A 20,504-nucleotide genomic window follows, 5' to 3' on the forward strand; every position below is an offset into this window, starting at 1 on the left:
CTATTCCTAGTGGGGTGGCGGGAGGATGGAGTGAGAGCAGATGTGTGTGAAATGGGGGAGATGCGTTTGAGAACAGAGTTGATGGTGGAGGAAGGGTAGCCCCTTTCTTTAAAAAGGAGGACATCTCCCTCGTCCTGGAATGAGAAACTTCATCCTGAGAGCAGATGCGGTGAAAACGGAGGAATTGCGAGAAGGGGATGGCATTTTTGCAAGAGACAGGGTGAGAAGAGGAATAGTCCAGATAGCTGTGAGAGTCAGTAGGCTTATAGTAGACATCAGTAGATAAGCTGTCTCCAGAGATAGAGACAGAAAGATCTAGAAAGGGGAGGGAGGTGTCGGAAATGGACCAGGTAAACTTGAGGGTAGGGTGAAAGTTGGAGGCAAAGTTAATAAAGTCAACGAGCTCAGCATGCGTGCAGGAAGCAGCGCCAATGCAGTTGTCGATGTAGCGAAGGAAAAGTGGGGGACAGATACCAGAATAGGTTCGGAACATAGATTGTTCCACAAAGCGAACAAAAAGGCAGGCATAGCTCGGACCCATGCAGGTGCCCGCAGCTACACCTTTAGTTCGGAGGAAGTGGGAGGAGCCAAAGGAGAAATTATTAAGAGTAAGGACTAATTCCGCTAGACGGAGCACAGTGGTGGTAGAGGGGAACTGATTAGGTCTGGAATCCAACAAGAAGCAGAGAGCTTTGAGACCTTCCTGATGGGGGATGGAAGTATATAGGGACTGGACATCCATGGTGAAAATAAAGTGGGGGCCAGGGAACTTAAAATCATCAAAAAGTTTAAGAGCGTGAGAAGTATCACGAACATAGGTAGGAAGGATTGAACAAGGGGGGATAAAACCGTGTCGAGGTATGCAGAAACGAGTTCGGTGGGGCAGGAGCAAGCTGAGACAATAGGTCTGCCAGGACAGACAGGTTTGTGGATCTTGGGTAGGAGGTAGAAACGGGAAGTGCGAGGTGTGGGAACTATAAGGTTGGTAGCAGTGGATGGGAGATACCCTGAGAGGATAAAGTCGGTGATGGTGAGGGAGACAATGGCCTGGTGCTCCTTAGTGGGGTCACAATCGAGGGGTAAATAAGAGGAGGTATCCGCGAGTTGTCGCTGTGTTTCGGCAAGGTAGAGGTCAGTACGCCAGACTACAACAGCATCCCCCTTATCGGCGGGTTTTATAGTAAGGTTAGGATTAGTGCGGAGGGAGTGGAGAGCAGAGCTTTCAGAATTTTTATGTTCCTGTTAGATTGATAGGAAAGGTTAAAAGTTTGAGAGAGCCATGGTTTTCAAGGGAGATTGGAAACTTGGTTCGGAAAAAGAGATATCTACAATAAATATAGGCAGCATGGAGTAAATGAAGTGCTTGAGGAATATAAAGAATGTAAAAAGAATCTTAAGAAAGAAATTAGAAAAGCTAAAAGAAGGTACAAGGCTGCTTTAGCAAGTAAAGTGAAAATAAATCCAAAGGGTTTCTACAGTTATATTAATAGCAAAAGGATAGTGAGAGATAAAATTGGTCCCTTAGAGAATCAGAGTGGACGGCTATGTGCGGAGCCAAAAGAGATGGGGGAGATTCCGAATAATTTCTTTTCTTCGGTATTCACTAAGAAGGAGGATATTGAATTGTGTAAGATAAGGGAAACAGGTAGGGAAGTTAAGGAAACTATGATGATTAAAGAAGAGGAAGTACTGGCGCTTTCAAGGAATATAAAAGTGGATAAGTCTCTGGGTCCTGACAGGATATTCCCTAGGACCTTGAGGGAAGTTAGTGTGGAAATAGCAGGGGCTCTGACAGAAATATTTCAAATGTCATTAGAAACGGGGATGGTGCTGGAGGATTGGCGTATTGCTCACGTGGCTCCATTGTTTAAAAAGGGCTCCAAGAGTAAACCTAGCAATTATCGGCCTGTAAGTTTGACGTCAGTGGTGGGTAAATTGATGGAAAGTATTCTTAGAGATGGTATATATAATTATCTGGAAAGACAGGGTCTGATTAGGAACAGTCAACGCGGATTTGTCCGTGGAAGGTCATGTTTGACAAATCTTATTGAATTATTTGAAGAGGTTACTAGGAAAGTTGACAAGGGTAAAGCGGTGGATGTTGTCTATATGGACTTGAGTAAGACCTTTGACAAGGTTCCACACGGAAGGTTAGTTAGGAAGGTTCAATCTTTAGGTATTAATATTGAAGTATTAAAATGGATTCAGCAGTGGCTGGATGGGAGACGCCAGAGAGTAGTGGTGGGTAACTGTTTGACAGATTGGAGGACGGTGACTTGTGGTGTGCCTCAGGGATCTGTACTGGGTCCAGTGTTGTTTGTCATATATATTAATGATCTGGATGATGGGGTGGCAAATCAGATGAGTAAGTATGCAGATGATACTAAGATAGGTGGAGTTCTGGATAATGAAGTAGGTTTTCAAAGCATGCAGAGAGATTTAGGCCAGTTAGAAGAGTGGGCTGAAAGATGGCAGATGGAGTTTAATGCTGAAAAATGTGAGGTGCTACATTTTGGTAGGACTAATCAAAATAGAACATACATGGTAAATGGTAGGGCATTGAAGAATTCTAGGAATAATGGTGCATAGTTCCCCAAAGGTGGAATCTTTGGTCACCGAATTATAGGAAAGATGTCAACAAAATAGAGAGAGTACAGAGAAGATTTACTAGAACGTTACCTGAGTTTCATCACCTAAGTTACAGAGAAGGGTTGAACAAGTTGCGTCTTTATTCTTTGGAACGTAGAAGGTTGAGGGGGGACTTGATAGAGGTATTTAAAATTATAAGGGGGATAGATAGAGTTGACGTGGATAGGCTTTTTCCATTGAGAGTGGGGGAGATTCAAACAAGAGGACATAAGTTGAGAGTTAAAGGGCAAAAGTTTAGGGGTAACATGAGGGGGAACTTCTTTACTCAGCAAGTGGTAGCTGTGTGGAACGAGCTTCCAGCAGAAGTGGTTGAGGCAGGTTCGATGTTGTTGTTTAAAGTTAAATTGGACAGCTATATGGACAGGAAAGGAGTGGAGGGTTATGGGCCGAGTGCTGGGCGGTGGGACTAGGTGAGAGTAAGAGTTCGGCACTGACTAGAAGGGCCGAGATGGCCTGTTTCCGTGCCGTAATTGTTATATGATTATCTGGTTATAGGGTGGATAAAGATCAATGAGGTTTGCAAGGCAGGAGCTATTTGAAAAGAACAAGTCTCAGCGGTAGTGAACCATACTTTGAAGCAGCAAGTGAGAGTGAGAGACATTGTTGCAAGATGGGAGCCATTTGAGATGAACAAATCTTGTCAGAACTGAGTTTTATTTGAGCCAATAAAAAGAAGGGAGGTGTAAGAGAGGAGCCATTGTTGGAGTGTTAGAATGAGAAGCTTTGGCTGAACGGCCTTGGAAAGAACAGGTGGAGATTCTAAATCAGTTCCCAGTAATTTTATTTTCTCTCTTCCTTTGTCTATGAGTACATAACTAGCGCACTGAGAATAAGTCCAGAGTTAGTGGTATTTTCTCTGTGTGAGACGTGGAAACACTGGAAGACCTCCAGTCTCCCTGATAACTACACCTGCACAAAGTGCATTGAGTTATAGCTCCTTAGAGACCGTGTTAAGGAAAAGGAGTTGCATCTTGATGACCTTCAGCTCATGAATGAGGTGGTGATAGATAGGAGCTACAGGGAGAAATTCCAGCGGAGGCAGGTATCTAGGTGACTGTCAGGAGAGGAAAAGGGAATAGATAGCCAGGTGCAGCGTCCCCTAAATAATAAGTATACCACAGGGCGGGGGCAGGGGTAGAGGGTGCCTACAAGTGAGAAGTCGCAGCAACCAGGTCTCCGGCACCGAGTCTAGCTCTGTGGTTCAGAAGGGAAGGGGGAAGAAGAGGAGTATAGTAGTGATAGGAGATTTCAGAGCAGCAGACTGTGGACATGTAAAGTCAACCCAGATGGCATTTTGCCACTCAGGTGCCAGGATTGATGCCTGTGCCATGTGCCAGTGGAGTAAAAATATGATGAGTTGGCAGCTGAATGCTTGGCCGAGGATTTGGTACAGGGGACAGGGTTTCAGATTGTTGGATCATTTGGCTCTCGTCTCAGAGAAGGTATGATTTGTACAAAAGGATGAGTTACAGACCTCGAGGGGGACCAATATCCTTGCAGGTAGGTATGCTTGAGCTGCTGGGGAGGTCTTAAACTAATTTGGCAGGGGAATGGGAACCAGAGTGGTAAGTCTGAGTATGGGGCAGTTTGTATACAAGTAGATGCAATATGTAGTGAGACTGTGAGGAAGGACTGGCAGATGATAGGGCAAAATTGCAGTCAGTGGGATGAGTTGAATTGCAACATGGGAGCAAAATTAAAAAGAATAATTAATACAGGACCTAACGTATTATATTTGAATACACACAGTATACTGAATACGACAGATGATCTTGTAGTGCAGTTAGAGATCAGCAGGTATGATATTGTGGACATTACTGAGTTGTGGTTGAAACATTAAGTAAGATTCTTGTGGGTAGAGTTAAAAAATTTCAAGGGTAAAAAGACACTGATAGGAGTGATATACAGGCCACCTAATAGCCACTATACCTCCAGGGGAATGGCAATTCTGGAATGGTTGTGTAATAAAACAGATTTGATTAGGGAACTTAAGGTAAAGGAATTCTTAGGTGTCAGTGATCATAATATGATAGAATTCACACTGCAGTTTGAGTGGGAGAAGCCAAAGTCAGATGTATCAGTCTTTAAGTGAAGTAAAGGGAATTAGAGTCATGAGAGAGGAGCTTGACAAAGTTGATTGAAAGGGAACACCATCAAGAATGAGAGAAGAACAGTAATGGCTAGCGTTTCTGGGGCAATTCGAAAGGCGCAGGATAGATACATCCTGAAGATGAAATATTTGGATAACTGTGGCTGACAGGGAAATCATAAACAGTGTAAAAGCAAGAGAGGGCATATAACATAGAAAAAAACTATTGGGAAGTTAGAGGATTGGGAAGCTTGTAAAAACCAAAAGAAGGAAACTAAGAAAACCATAAGGAAGGAAAAGATGAAATATGAAGGTAATTTAGCCAATAATATAAAAGATACCAAGACATTTTTCAGATATACAAAGTAAAAGAGAGGTGAGAGTTGATATTGGACCAATGGAAAATGATGCTGCAGAGGTAGTAATGGGTGGGGGGGGGGGGCAAGAAATAGCAGAACTTAATAAGTCTATTACATCAGTTTTCATTGTGGAAGACACTAGCAAAATGCCAGAAATTTGAGAATGTCAAGGGGCAGAAGTGAGTGTAGTTAGTATTACTAAGGAGAAGGTGCTTGGGAAGCTGAAAGCTCTGAAGGTAGATAAGTCAGATGGACCAGATGGATTACACCCCAGGGTTCTGAAAGTGAAGAGATTGTTGAGGTATTAGCAATTATCCTTCAAGAATCACTAGATTCTGGCATAGTTCTGGAAAACCGGAAAATTGCAAATGTCACTCCAGTCTTTAAGGGAGGGAGGCAGAAGAAAGGAAATTACAGGCCAATTAGCCTAACTTAATTGGAGAGGATCTACAGGAGACTCATGAGAATGACTGTGAGAATGAAAATGTCAACATATTTGGAATATTTGATGACTGGGCCTGTACTTGATGGACTGTCGAAGAATGAGGGGATATGCAATTGAAACTATCATATACTGAAAGTTCTAGATAAGAGAAGGTGAGTCTAAGGCCAGAGGGCACATCAGAATAGAGGGATGTCCATTTAGAAAATAGATGAGGAGGAATTTCTTTAGCTCGAAGGTAGTGAATCAGTGGAACACACGTAAACTGCTGGAGGAACTCAGCAGCCCAGGCAGCAATCTATGGAAAAAAGTACAGTCGACATTTCGGGCCAAAATCCCTTGCCAGTCCCGAAATGTCAACTGTACTTTTTTTCCATAGATGCTGCCTGGCCTGCTGAGTTCCTCCAGCATTTTGTGTGTTGCTTGGACTTCCAGCATTTGCAGATTTTCTCTTGTTAGTGAATCTGTGGAATTCATTTCCACAGATGGCTATGGAGGCCAAGTCATTGAGAACATTTAAAGCAGAGGTTGATAGCCTCTTAATTAGTCAGAGTGTCAAAGGTTACAGAGAGAAGGCAGAAGAATGGGATTGAAAGGGATAATAAAGCAGACTCAATAGGCTGAATGGCCTAATTCTGCTCCTATGTCTTATGGTCTTGGGGTCTACTCTTAATCACCTCTATTAAAGGGTACACTAGAAACTTGCTGGTATGCTGGACATTAAGGAAGGAAACGGTTCATTGGCATTGTCTGAAAATAGTTTCAAAAATTCGCTGACCCGCTTTATTATGTTGCAGAGAACATGGATCAAATGTTTAACACAAAGTCAACATCCAGAAAAAATAGAAGAAAAACTCCTGGATGGGGCAGGGACATGAGGGAGGAGGAAATATCTATGCCACTTGGAAAATGGAGGAAGCTACCAAGATAATCCTGCAATAATTTTATCAGTGGTACATTTATTGATTTAGTTTTTCCCCTCACATTTTGAAAATTAAAATATATAAACATTTTAATGCCATAGCAATATGCATTTTCCGAACATATTTTTGAAGAAAAATTCACTTTATTTTCCCTTTTTATTATTGAATTGACACCTGGGGTTACACTTGTCAATGAGTTGCCACTTTTTCAGTCATTCAATAATCTCTAAATACATTTGGGCTTAAAGTGTGACAGATACTTTGCATATGTGCCACTATGAAGTACAACATGCATTTCTAAAACAGTTCAAACTTATGGCACATTAACCTAATTAATTGAATGTTGATGACAACATTTCTGCCACAAAACCATCTATTGCTTCTGTCCTTATTTCAAAAACAAGAACCATTCATGTTCTTAAGCCATGTTGTAAAATCATGAACATTAGTGCCATCCTTTAATCTAAAAAACTTCAACCCAACCAGGTACATCAGTTAAGTAGAATTTGAATTTCTACAGCCATAATCTCCAATTGAAGAAGAGGATAGCAACTTAGACTTCCCTTTATAAAATCAATAATTTGGTGCCTTTAACTTAATGTTTAGAAAGTACCTTTGTTACAAATGTTGCAGATGTTATTTGGTCCTTCATTGTGTTTTTTGATGTGATCAGTCATATAGGCTGCACGTAGGTATTTCCCGCACACCTGACAGGGAACTTTCTCTTCATGACATGTCAGGTGAGAGCGAAGACGATCTTTGGTAGCAAAGGAAGCCTCACAGGTCTGTAAGAACACATCGACAGTAAGTTAACTGTTCGGACAACTAAATTGACACTATCGACAGAAGAGTTTAATTTCAAACCAACCTGTAGAGATCAAACAGGTACAACAATGTCCTTTAATACTTTTCATAAGTTCTCCACCAGAATGGACTGAAAAATAGACTTTCATTCCTAAGAAAGTGGCCTCAGCATCACGTGGAGTTGGGAAAGCAAATATATCTCTGAGTAAGGGACACTATTATGAGTTGGAATTTCTGCATTAGGCTTTTCTGCAGAATCTCCCATAGAAAAATGTGAATATGGATCTATCGAGTGGAGATAAATTAGACATTTTACAAAGATCTCCATTATCAAATCCAGCTGCAAGTTTCAGTGTTGGAGGGACATCACGTGCTTTGGAGAGAGGTATGGAGTTACTCTAAATTATTATTATCTTGGATGATGCATATTATTGAAGCACCAACTCACCTGACATTTAAAGGGCCTCTCTGCTGTGTGCACTTGCTTAATGTGGCCATTCAAGTGATCCGGTCTGGAAAAATAAATGGGAATGTCAGCTAAGCATGAAAATGTAAGACTGCACACACACATCTTTAGAAGAATAAACCATCTCTGGATGTAGACTAAATTTTAGTTTTTAAAGGAAGGTTATCAATTTTTGGAACATGAATGACACTGAGAAGGCTAGATTTATTCCTATTTTCACAAGAAGCTAGTGAATAAGATATTTCCTTAAACTGTTGCATTCAGTGTGGTGAAACTCTTCCAATGTTGTCACTCTTATTGGGTAGAAAATTGGAAACTCAATGACATTTATGGAATTAATAATAATACATTCAGTCCAGATGATGCCACCATGCACTCACTTCCCTTGCTGTTTTAGAGACTTTGAATGATTCTATTGCAGAAGTCATTGCAACCCTCAAGATGATACCTTAAGGAAGACGGCGAATAAAATCGCCAATATAATCTGACAGGAGAATAAGGGGAAAAGAGCTTGGTTGGATTAACAGCATTTTCAGCCTGTAAATGAATGACAGACTGACAGATTGGTTGAAATATTTTAATTCATCCACAAATATAAATCTTTAGCAGAACAAACTACATTGCTTTTTAAACATGTGTAAGGGGTTTCTTTTTTTATGTCACTGTGTGGTCTAATTAAAATGGCTTCTTTGTTATGTTATAATTGAGAGGGCTTCTTTGTTATGTTAACTGCTGAAAAAGTCCTTCCCGCTAGCAGTTTGTTTCAATCACATTACCGATAAGAAGACGTTATGAACCAATTGCGATAGTTGTTATGTTTTTGGTGTATCTGTAAGATATTGTATGCGCTGGGTTTTGGGGAGAAGGCGGGAGAGAGAGACAGAGGATGGACCAGGTGCTGTGAGTCCGCTAACGGGGTCGGACTCCGAGCAGGGCGTTCAGCGAGGAGAGGAGATGGAGACAGACTCATGTGGAGCGTCTGATCGACCACCGTTGTTCGTCCCAGGCGGCCGGTCGAGGTGGTCCGAGGGGTCGCAGGGTGAAGAAGAAGGGTCCTGAGTTCCAACTGTTTGTGCACGAAGGGATTGAACTTTGATAAGTGTGGCGCATTTTATTTTCCTTTTATATTTTATTCTCTATTAATTATATAGTTCCAGTAATATCTATAAACTGTAAATCATTTAATCGTATCTGGTGTCTGTTATTTGAAGGGGTGGGGTACATCACACAGCATCTACATAAACTTATTACACAGTTTAGCGGGGCCGAGGCTGTTTCCCGAGACGACAGCGAGCTGAGCGACCCTGAGGCTGGCCGGGGGGCTACACATGTCTTCTAATGTCTTTTAATTCCTATCAAATTCTATTTACCTAAGCACAAACAACAGTGGGAAAAAAAAATAGAGATATTAAATGGCAAAACAGCCGGAAATATTAGTCTGTGACTGACACATATGTTCATCTTTTAAATTCGTCCCTTCAAAATGTTTCCCCAATGGCCACCTTCCATGCTACACTGCACTGAACATGGTTAGAACCACGAGCATGATAGGACAAGTTAACCTTTTGACTTGCTCACTTCTTTGGGATGAAAGTGGATGTACAGTGGCATGCAAATGTTTCGGCACTCCTGGTCAAAATTTCTGTTACTGTTAATAGCTAAGTGAGTAAAAGATGAACTGATTTCCAAACGGCATAAAGTTAAAGATGACACATTTCTTTAATATTTTAAGCAAGATTACTTCTTTATTTCCATCTTTTACAGTTTCAAAATAACAAAAAAGGAAAAGGGCCCAAAGCAAAAGTTTGGGCACCCTGCATGGCAGTACTTAGTAACACCCCCTTTGGCAGCTTGTAAATGCTTTCTGTAGACAGCTAAGTCTTTCAATTCTTGTTTGGGGGGTTTTTGCCTAATTTTCCTTGCAAAAGGCTTCTAGTTCTGTGAGATTCTTGGGCTGTCTTGCATGCGCTGCTCTTTTGAGGTCTATCCACAGATTTTCGATGATGTTTAGGTCGGGGGACTGTGAGGGCCATGGCAAAACCTTCAGCTTGCGCCTCTTGAGGTAGTCCATTGTGGATTTTGAGGTGTGTTTAGGATCATTATCCTGTTGTAGAAGCCATCCTCTTTTCATCTTCGGCTTTTTTACAGACGGTGTGATGTCTGCTTCCAGAATTTGCTGGTATTTAATTGAATTCATTCTTCCCTCTATCAGTGAAATGTTCCCCGTGCCACTGGCTGCAACACAAGCCCAAAGCATGATTGATCCACCTCCGTGCTTAACAGTTGGAGAGGTGTTCTTTTCATGAAATTCTGCACCCTTTTTTCTCCAAACATACCTTTGCTCATTGCGGCCAAAAAGTTTTATCTTAACTTCATCAGTCCACAGGACTTGTTTCCAAAATGCATCAGGCTTGTTCCTTTGCAAACTTCTGATGCTGAATTTTGTGGTGAGGACACAGGAAAGGTTTTCTTCTGATGACTCTTCCATGAAGGACATATTTGTGCAGGTGTCGCCGCACAGTAGAACAGTGCACCACCACTCCAGAGTCTGTTAAATCTTCCTGAAAGTCTTTTGCAGTGAAACGGGGGTTTTGATTTGCCTTTCTAGCAATCCTACGAGCAGTTCTCTCGGAACATTTTCTTGGTCTTCCAGACCTCAACTTGACCTCCACCGATCCTGCTAACTGCCATTTAATTACATTATGAACTGAGGAAACGGGCACCTGAAAACACTTTGCTATCTTCTTATAGCCTTCTTCTGCTTTGCGGGCATCATTTATTTTAATTTTCATAGTGCTAGGCAGCTGCTTAGAGGAGGCCATGGCTGCTGATTGTTGGGACAAGGTTTGAGGAGTCAGGGTATTTATAAAGCTTTGAAATTTACATCACCTGGCCTTTCCTAACGATGACTGTGAACAAGCCATAGCCCTAACAAGCTAATTAAGGTCTGAGACCTTGGTAAAAGTTATCTGAGAGCTCATAGAAACATAGAAAATAGGTGCAGGAGTAGGCCATTTGGCCCTTGGAGCCTGCACCGCCATTCAGTACGATCATGGCTGATCATCCAACTCAGAACCCTATACCTGCCTTCTCTCCATACCCCCGATCCCTTTAGCCACAAGGGCCTTATCTAACTCCCTCTTAAATGTAGCCAATGAACTGGCCTCAACTGTTTCCTGTGGCAGAGAATTCCACAGATTCACCACTCTCTGTGTGAAGTAGTTTTTCCTCATCTCCGTCCTAAAAGCTTCCCCTTTATCCTCAAACTGTGACCCCTCGTTCTGGACTTCCCCAACATTGGGAACAATCTTCCTGCACCTAGCCTGTGCAATCCCTTTAGAATTTTATACGTTTCAATAAGATCCTTCCTCAATCTTCTAAATTCCAGAGAGTATAAGCCAAGTCGATCCAGTCTTTCATCATATGAAAGTCCTGCCATCCCAGGAATCAATCTGGTGAACCTTCTTTGTACCCCCTCTATGGCAAGAATGTCTTTCCTCAGATTAGGGGACCAAAACTGCACACAATACTCCAGGTGTGGCCTCACCAAGGCCTTGTACAACTGCAGTAGTACCTCCCGGCTCCTGTACTCGAAACCTCTTGCTATGAATGCCAACATACCATTCGCCTTTTTCACCGCCTGCTGTACCTGCATGCCCACTTTCAATGACTGGTGTACAATGACACCCAGGTCTTGTTGCACCTCCCATTTTCCTAATCGGCCACCATTCAGATAATAATCTGTTTTCCTGTTCTTGCCACCAAAGTGGATAACCTCACATTTATCCACATTAAATTGCATCTGCCATGAATTTGCCCACTCACCTAACCTATCCAAGTCACCTTGCATCCTCTTAGCATCCTCCTCACAGCTAACACTGCCGCCCAGCTTCGTGTCATCCGCAAACTTGGAGATGCTGCATTTAATTCCCTCGTCTAAGTCATTTATATTGTAAACAACTGGGGTCTCAGCACTGAGCCTTGCGGTACCCCACTAGTCACTGCCTGCCATTCTGAAAAGGTCCCGTTTATTCCCACTCTTTGCTTCCTGTCTGCCAACCAATTCTCTATCCACATCAATACCATACCCCCAATCCCGTGTGCTTTAAGTTTGCACACTAATCTCCTGTGTGAGACCTTGTCAAAAGCCTTTTGAAAATCCAAATATACCACATCCACTGGTTCTCCCCATCCACTCTACTAGTTACATCCTCAAAAAATTCTATAAGATTCGTCAGACATGATTTTCCTTTCACAAATCCATGCTGACTTTGTCCGATGATTTCACCGCTTTCCAAATGTGCTGTTATCACATCTTTGATAACTGACTCTAGCATTTTCCCCACCACCGATGTCAGGCTTACCGGTCTATAATTCCCCGGTTTCTCTCTCACTCCTTTTTTTAAAAAGCGGGGTTACATTAGCCACCCTCCAATCCTCAGGAACTAATCCAGATTCTAAAGAGTTTTGAAAAATTATCACTAATGCGTCCACGATTTCTTGGGCTACTTCCTTAAGCACTCTGGGATGCAGACCATCTGGCCCTGGGGATTTATCTGCCTTCAGTCCCTTCAATTTACCTAACACCACTTCCCTACTAACATGTATTTCCCTCAGTTCCTCCATCTCACTAGACCCTCAGTCCCCTACTATTTCGGGAAGATTATTCATGTCCTCCTTAGTGAAGACAGAACCAAAGTAGTTATTCAATTGGTCTGCCATGTCCTTGCTCAAATCTCCTAGGATGCCCAAACTTTTGCATGGTGCTCCTTTCCTTTTTTTTCACTCTAAAATTGTACAAAACAAAAATAATACACTAATCTTGTTTAAAATGTTGAAAAGAATATTTCATCTTTAACTTCATGACTTTTGGAGATCAGTTCATCTTCTACTCACTGAACTATTCACAGTAACAGAAATTTTGACCAGGTGAGCCCAAACTTTTACATGCCACTGTAAGTCTTCCTTTCTCTGTTTTGATCAATCTTTTGAAGGGGTCTCTACTTTTGATTTCCAGGTCTTCAATTTTTATCTCCATTTCAGTGCTGATGGAATAAACACACATCTTTAACATATTGTCTGTTTTGATATCAACCATTAATTCAAAAGCCAACCAAATACTTATTCTATTTCACATATTGTTTGTTTCTTCAGCTTTTCAATAAATATTGAATGATTAGCAATCTAGGAATCACTACTGTATCTGTCTTGAACAAAGGAATAACATTTGCCACCCTCCAATCCTCTGGCACTACCACTGTGGCAATGAGGATACCAAAATCATTGCCAAACATGCAGGAATCTCTTCCCTCTCTTCCCATAGTAACCTGGGGTATATCCCATAGGACCCTAGGGAATTACCTATCCTAATGTCCTACAGAAGTTCCAACACATCTTCTTTCTTAATGTCAACATATTCCAGCATACCAGCTTGTTTTACGCTGTCCTTACATTTGTCACTGTTCCTCTCACTAGTGAACACTGAAGCAAAGTATTCATTGAGGACTTCCCTACCTTCTCCAACTCCAGGCACATTTTTTTCTTTATCCCTGATCAGTCCTACCCTCACAAGCCATCCTCCTGATCTTTACATATGTGTAGAACACCTTACAGTTTTCCTTAATCCTATTTGCCAAGGCCTTCTTAACTCCCCTTCTAATTCTCATAAGTTTATTCTTAAGATCATTTCTGGCTACCTTGTAACTCTCAACAGCTCTGTCGAATCCTTCCTTGCTGAACCTCAAGAATGTTTCTTTCATCCTCTTGACAGAAGGTTCCACATCTCATGTCAACCATGCTTCCTTCACACTACCATCCTTTCTCTGCCTCTACTGGGCAAACCTATCCGGAACACCATGCAAGTGCTCCCTAGACAACCTCCACATTCCTGTTATGCATTTTCCTGACTGCAGCAGTGACAGATTGAAGATGTCCTTGAACACTCCAGTCAGCTGGTTGGCATAGGTTTTCAGTGTTCTACCAGGTACATCTTCAGAGCCTGACACTGGCCTTTGAGTCAGGCCATAGGCTTGCCAGGGATTTGAACAGTTGTAGTTTTATTCTCCCTTTCAAAGCATGCATAAAAGACTTGAGCTCATCTTGGAGTGAAGTATAACATCCACTTATGTTAGGTTTCACCTTGTAGGAAGCAATGGCCTGCAAACCCTGCCAGACCTGATGTGCATCCAATTCTGTCTTTAACTTCACCTGAAATTGCTTTCATGCTCTTAAGATAGCCTTCTAAAGTCGTACCTGGACTTCATATAGAGTTCAGGGTCACCAGTCTTGAATGCCACAGATCCAGCCCTCAGCAGAATGATTCATCCACAGCCTTTGGTTTGGGTATGTCCGAATTGTTCTCAAAGGACCACACTCATCCACATATCTTTTGATGAAGTTGTGACAATTGTGGGATATTAATTTAGATTCGAAGATGAATCCCTGAATATAGTACAGTCCATTGATTCAAAGTAGTCCTGTAAGCACTCTTCTGCTTCCTTTGACCACACTTTCAGACCTTACCACTGGTGCTGCAGTCCCTAGTCTCTGCCTGTACACTGGGAGTAGAAGTACAGCCATATAATTGGATTTGCCCAAGTGTAGGTGTGGGATGGCACAGTAAATGGTCTTGACAGAACTGTAACAGTGGTCAAGTGTGGAATGTACACAGCATCCGGCATGATGGCAGAAAACTCCCTCAACAGATAAAAAGGACACCTAATTGCTCGATGTTCCAGTTCGGAGGACCAGAACTGAAACAGAACTGTCAAGTCTGTGCACCATGATGAGCTAATGATGAGGCAAATGCCACTGCCTCTGCATGCAAGGCAATACACTGCCAGACCACACTAGTCATTCAGTATCCAACCTGCTGGGCACGTCACACAGCCTTACTACTAACACTGAGAAAGCATACTCTGACCTGAATGGGGAGTGAATACTAGGAGGCCTGGCAAGATCTTTCAAAGATGTGTAAAGTATGGGAAGTATTAAATCTTTCGCAGGCAAAGGATAGTAACAACACACACAAAATCCTGGAGGAATTCAACAGACCAGACAACATCTATGGAGAAGAATAGAATTGATGTTTTGTGCTGAGATTCTTCATCAGGATAGTAGTATCGCAGTTAAGTCACTGGGCTGGCGGTCAGCATTCTGGACCATTGCCCTAGAGACATGCATATGAATTCCAGTGGCAGTTGGAGAATATAAATTCAAATCACTAAATATATTTAGATATAATATTTATGTCAGCTTATTGACCATGTTACAATCAGAATCAGGTTTATTGTCACCGGCATTTGTTGTGAAATTTGTTAACTTGGCAGCAGCAGTTCAATGCAATACGTAATATACATAGAGAAACATAGAACGCACACAGCATAGAAACACAGAAAACCTATAGCATATAGGACAAAACTAAATTTAAAAAATACCTATTAAATAAATCAAATTATAGTATACACATATTGAATAGATTAAAAATTGTGCAAAACAACAGTATACTAAAAAAAGTGAGGTAGTGTTCATGGGTTCAAAGTCCATTTAGAAATCGGATGGCAGAGGGGAAGAGGCTGTTCCTGAATCACTGAGTGTGTGCCTTCAGGCTTCTGTGCCTCCTACCTGATGGTAACAGTGAGAAAAGGGCAAGCCCTGGGTGCTGAAGGTCCTTAATAATGGGCACTGCCTTTCTGAGACACCGCTCCTTGAAGATGTCCTGGGTACTTTGTAGGTTAGTACCCAAGATGGAGCCAACTAAATTTACAACCCTCTGCAGCTTCTTTTGGTCCTGTGCAGTAGCACCCCCGCGCCCCCCCCATCCCGCCAATACCAGACAGTGATACAGCCTGTGAGAATGCTCTCCACAGTGCATCTGTAGAAGTTTTTGAGTGTATTATTGACATACCAAATCTCCTCAAACTCCTAATGAAGTATAGTTGCTGTCTTGCCTTCTTTATAACTGCATCGATATGTTGGGACCAGGTTAGGTCAAGATCTCTGAGGCAACCTAGGAACTTGAAACTGTTCACTTTCTCCACTTCAGTTCCCTCTATGAAGATTGGTATGTGTTCCTTCGTCTTACCTTTCCTGAAGTCCACAATCAGCTCTTTCATCTTACTGACACTGAATGCAAGGTTGTTGTTATGACACCACTCCACTAGTTGGCACATCTCACTCCTGTATGTCCTCTCGTCTCCATCTGAGATTCTGCCAATAATGGTGGTATTATCAGCAAATTTATAGATTGTATTAGAGCTATGCCAGCCATACAGTCATGGGTATAGAGAGAATAAAACAGTGGGCTAACCACACACCCCTGAGGTGCACCAGTATTGATCGTCAGTGAGGAGATATTATCACCAATCTGCACAGATTGTGACCTTCAGGTTAGGAAGTCGAGGATCCAATTGCAGAGGGAGGTACAGAGGCCCAGGTTCTGCAACTTCTCAGTCAGGATTATGGTATTAAATGCTGAGCTATAGTTGATGAACAGCATCCTGACACAGGTGTCTGTAGTCCAGGTGGTCTACGGCCGTGTGAAGAGCCATTGAGATTGCAACTGCCGTTGACCTATTGGGGTGATAGGCAAATTGCAAAGGGTCCAGGTCCTTGCTGAGGCAGGAGTTCAGTCTCATCATGACCAATTTCTCAAAGCATTTCATCACTGTAGATGTGACTGCTACCGGGTGATAGTCATTAAGGCAGCTCACATTATTCTTCTTAGGCTCTGGCATAATTGTTGCCTTTTTGAAGTAAATGGGAACTTCCGCTCGTTGAAAATGTCCTTGAAGACTCCCGTCACTTGGTTGGCAAGGGTTTTCAATGACCAGTTTGGACACTGCGCTGTAGAACCATTCTTGATGGTCACTGAAGTCACCACCCTGAATAGATTCTGGTATCTCTACTGTGCCTATTGTCTTGTTTATTATTTATTATAATGCCTGCACTGTTTTGTACACTTAATGCAGTCCTGGGTAGGTCTGTAGTCCAGTGTAGTTTTTGTGCTGTTTTATGTAATTCAGTGTAGTTTTTGTATTGTTTCATGTAGCACCATGGTTCTGAAAAATGTTGTCTCGTTTTTACTGAGTACTGTACCAGCAGTTCAGGGATATTCAATATTCAGGAGGGATAGACATGAAAGAAAAGGAGGTGGGGTGGCGTTGCTGGTTAAAGAGGAGATTAATGCAATAGAAAGGAAGGACAAAAGCCAGGAAGATGTGGAATCGATATGGGTAGAGCTGCATAACACTAAGGGGCAGAAAACGCTGGTGGGAGTTGTGTACAGGCCACCTAACAGTAGTAGTGAGGTCGGGGATGGTATTAAACAGGAAATTAGAAATGTGTGCAATAAAGGAACAGCAGTTAAAATGGGTGACTTCAATCTACATATAGATTGGGTGAACCAAATTGGTAAGGGTGCTGAGGAAGAGGATTTCTTGGAATGTATGCGGGATGGTTTTTTGAACCAACATGTCAAGGAACCAACATGTCGAGCAGGCTATTCTAGACTAGGTTTTGAGCAATGAGGAAGGGTTAATTAGCAATCTTGTCGTGAGAGGCCCCTTGGGTAAGAGTGACCATAATATGGTGGAATTCTTCATTAAGATGGAGAGTGACATAGTTAATTCAGAAACAAAGGTTCTGAACTTAAAGAGGGGTAACTTTGAAGGTATGAGATGTGAATTAGCTAAGATAGACTGGCAAATGAGACTTGAAGGATTGACGGTGGATATGCAATGGCAAGCATTTAAAGATTGCATGGATGAACTACAACAATTGTTCATCCCAGTTTGGCAAAAGAATAAATCAAGGAAGGTAGTGCACCCGTGGCTGACAAGAGAAATTAGGGATAGTATCAATTCCAAAGAAGCAGCATACAAATTAGCCAGAAAAAGTGGCTCACCTGAGGAATGGGAGAAATTCAGAGTTCAGCAGAGGAGGACAAAGGGCTTAATTAGGAAGGGGAAAAAAGATTATGAGAGAAAACTGGCAGGGAACATAAAAACTGACTGTAAAAGCTTTTACAGATATGTAAAAAGGAAAAGACTGGTAAAGACAAATGTAGGTCCCCTACAGACAGAAGCAGGTGAATTGATTATGGGGAGCAAGGACATGGCAGACCAATTGAATAATTACTTTGGTTCTGTCTTCACTAAGGAGGACATAAATAATCTTCCAGAAATAGTAGGGGACAGAGGGTCCAGTGAGATGGAGGAACTGAGCAAAATACATGTTAGTAGGGAAGTGGTGTTAGGTAAATTGAAGGGATTAAAGGCAGATAAATCCCCAGGGTCAGATGGTCTGCATCCCAGAGTGCTTAAGGAAGTAGCCCAAGAAATAGTGGATGCATTAGTGATCATTTTTCAAAACTCATTAGATTCTGGACTAGTTCCTGAGGATTGGAGGGTAGCTAATGTAACCCCACTTTTTAAAAAAGGAGGGAGAGAGAAACCGGGGAATTATAGACCAGTTAGCCTAACATTGGTGGTGGGGAAACTGCTGGAGTCAGTTATCAAAGATGTGATAACAGCACATTTGGAAAGCGGTGAAATCATCGGACAAAGTCAGCATGGATTTGTGAAAGGAAAATCATGTCTGACGAATCTCATAGAATTTTTTGAGGATGTAACTAGTAGAGTGGATAGGGGAGAACCAGTGGATGTGGTATATTTGGATTTTCAAAAGGCTTTTGACAAGGTCCCACACAGGAGATTAGTGTGCAAACTTAAAGCACGTGGTATTGGGGGTATGGTATTGATGTGGATAGAGAATTGGTTGGCAGACAGGAAGCAAAGAGTGGGAATAAACGGGACCTTTTCAGAATGGCAGGCAGTGACTAGTGGGGTACCGCAAGGCTCAGTGCTGGGACCCCAGTTGTTTACAATATATATTAATGACTTGGATGAGGGAATTAAATGCAGCATCTCCAAGTTTGCGGATGACACAAAGCTGGGTGGCAGTGTTAGCTGTGAGGAGGATGCTAAGAGGATGCAGGGTGACTTGGATAGGTTGGGTGAGTGGGCAAATTCATGGCAGATGCAATTTAATGTGGATAAATGTGAAGTTATCCACTTTGGTGGCAAAAATAGGAAAACAGATTATTACCTGAATGGTGGCCGATTAGGAAAAGGGGAGGTGCAACGAGACCTGGGTGTCATTATACACCAGTCATTGAAAGTGGGCATGCAGGTACAGCAGGTGGTGAAAAAGGCGAATGGTATGCTGGCATTTATAGCAAGAGGATTCGAGTACAGGAGCAGGGAGGTACTAATGCAGTTGCACAAGGCCTTGGTGAGACCACACCTGGAGGATTATATGCAGTTTTGGTCCCCTAATCTGAGGAAAGACATCCTTGCCGTAGAGGGAGTACAAAGAAGGTTCACCAGATTGATTCCTGGGATGGCAGGACTTTCATATGAAGAAAGACTGGATGAACTAGGCTTGTACTCGTTGGAATTTAGAAGATTGAGGGGGGATCTGATTGAAACGTATAAAATCCTAAAGGGATTGGACAGACTAGATGCAGGAAGATTGTTCCCGATGTTGGGGAAGTCCAGAACGAGGGGTCACTGTTTGAGGATAAAGGCGAAGCCTTTTAGGACTGAGATTAGGAAAAACTTCTTCACACAGAGAGTGGTGAATCTGTGGAATTCTCTGCCACAGGAAACAGTTGAGGCCAGTTCATTGGCTATATTTAAGAGGGAGTTAGATATGGCCCTTGTGGCTAGGGGGATCAGAGGGTATGGAGGGAAGGCTGGTGCAGGGTTCTGAGTTGGATGATCAGCCATGATCATAATAAATGGCGGTGCAGGCTCGAAGGGCCAAATGGCCTACTCCTGCACCTATTTTCTATGTTTTCTATGGTCGAAATGACAATAAAAAGTGACTTGACTTGACTTGACTTGATCTTGTTACTCTTATTGCTTCATACAAGTAGTGTCTGTTCTTATTCAGTCTGGTCAAGTCCTGTATGATGAGGGAAATCCAAGATTCTTCCTACATCCTGAATAAGCACATAGGCAGAAAATGTCACCAGTTGGATGAGTTGAAGATCTGTATTTTGGAAATTCAGTGGCCATCGGAATTACTACATTATATTCACAAGGCCAAATGATGGGTGGATGACATGTTTCAGGAGATAGTCACACGACAACTTGTGCAGAAGTTCCCCAAGTGCACAATGCTCACTCACAGATATTCATTTCTAAATATTGGAAAGGGCCAAGTTTCCTTAGGGCAGTACAGCCACAGTCAAGCCCATAGCATCATGGCTGACTCAGCTAAGTGGAACAAAAAGAACCAGATCCTTGGAAATGGATATTGATTAGATGTCGTGATTTGGTTGGTTGTTTTAAATCATTGTGAACAGTTCAGCAGAAGATGATTTTGACAGGCTAGGTTTGAGGGAAGTCCATTGGAACTGACTGCTTTGCTGTCTAGATCCCGAGATTTCTGGCAATTCAGTAATTGTTGACGTTGTCATTTCCCTTTCCTCCATAAAGGTTTGGTCATATACTGGATCTATGTCGATGTGTTTATTAATGGATCATTCTGTAGAGAACCATGCTTTGAGAAATTCTCGTTCTCTTCTTTTTCTTACTTGAGTCAAATCTCTGGCGGTCATCCAGTTGAAATGGTGTCCTTCTCAGTCTTCATGAGCTCCAATCATTTTGCCAGGCTTGGGGATCAACCAAATTTCCAAATAGTCAACCTGAGCTACCAATATACTGCAATATTTCAAAGAACTAGATCCTTTTTCAAAAAGAACTAT

At 42.2% G+C, this 20,504-nt stretch overlaps 1 protein-coding gene across 6 annotated transcripts in view; it reads right to left on the reverse strand.

The window, feature by feature from the left end:
- The window catches only part of patz1 (POZ/BTB and AT hook containing zinc finger 1), a 67,908-nt gene that overhangs the window by 29,801 nt on the left and 17,603 nt on the right, over positions 1 to 20,504 (reverse strand). For all 6 annotated transcript variants that reach the window (XM_072243770.1, XM_072243764.1, XM_072243768.1 and 3 more), the window contains exons 2-3: positions 7,715 to 7,778; positions 7,076 to 7,247 (exon numbers count right to left, since the gene is read on the reverse strand). In XM_072243770.1, the coding sequence (XP_072099871.1) occupies positions 7,076 to 7,247; positions 7,715 to 7,778 (236 nt within the window). The remainder of the gene's footprint in view (positions 1 to 7,075; positions 7,248 to 7,714; positions 7,779 to 20,504) is intronic.

Source organism: Mobula birostris, chromosome 25, assembly GCF_030028105.1.
Source record: "Mobula birostris isolate sMobBir1 chromosome 25, sMobBir1.hap1, whole genome shotgun sequence".
NCBI classification, from domain to species: Eukaryota; Metazoa; Chordata; class Chondrichthyes; order Myliobatiformes; family Myliobatidae; genus Mobula; species Mobula birostris.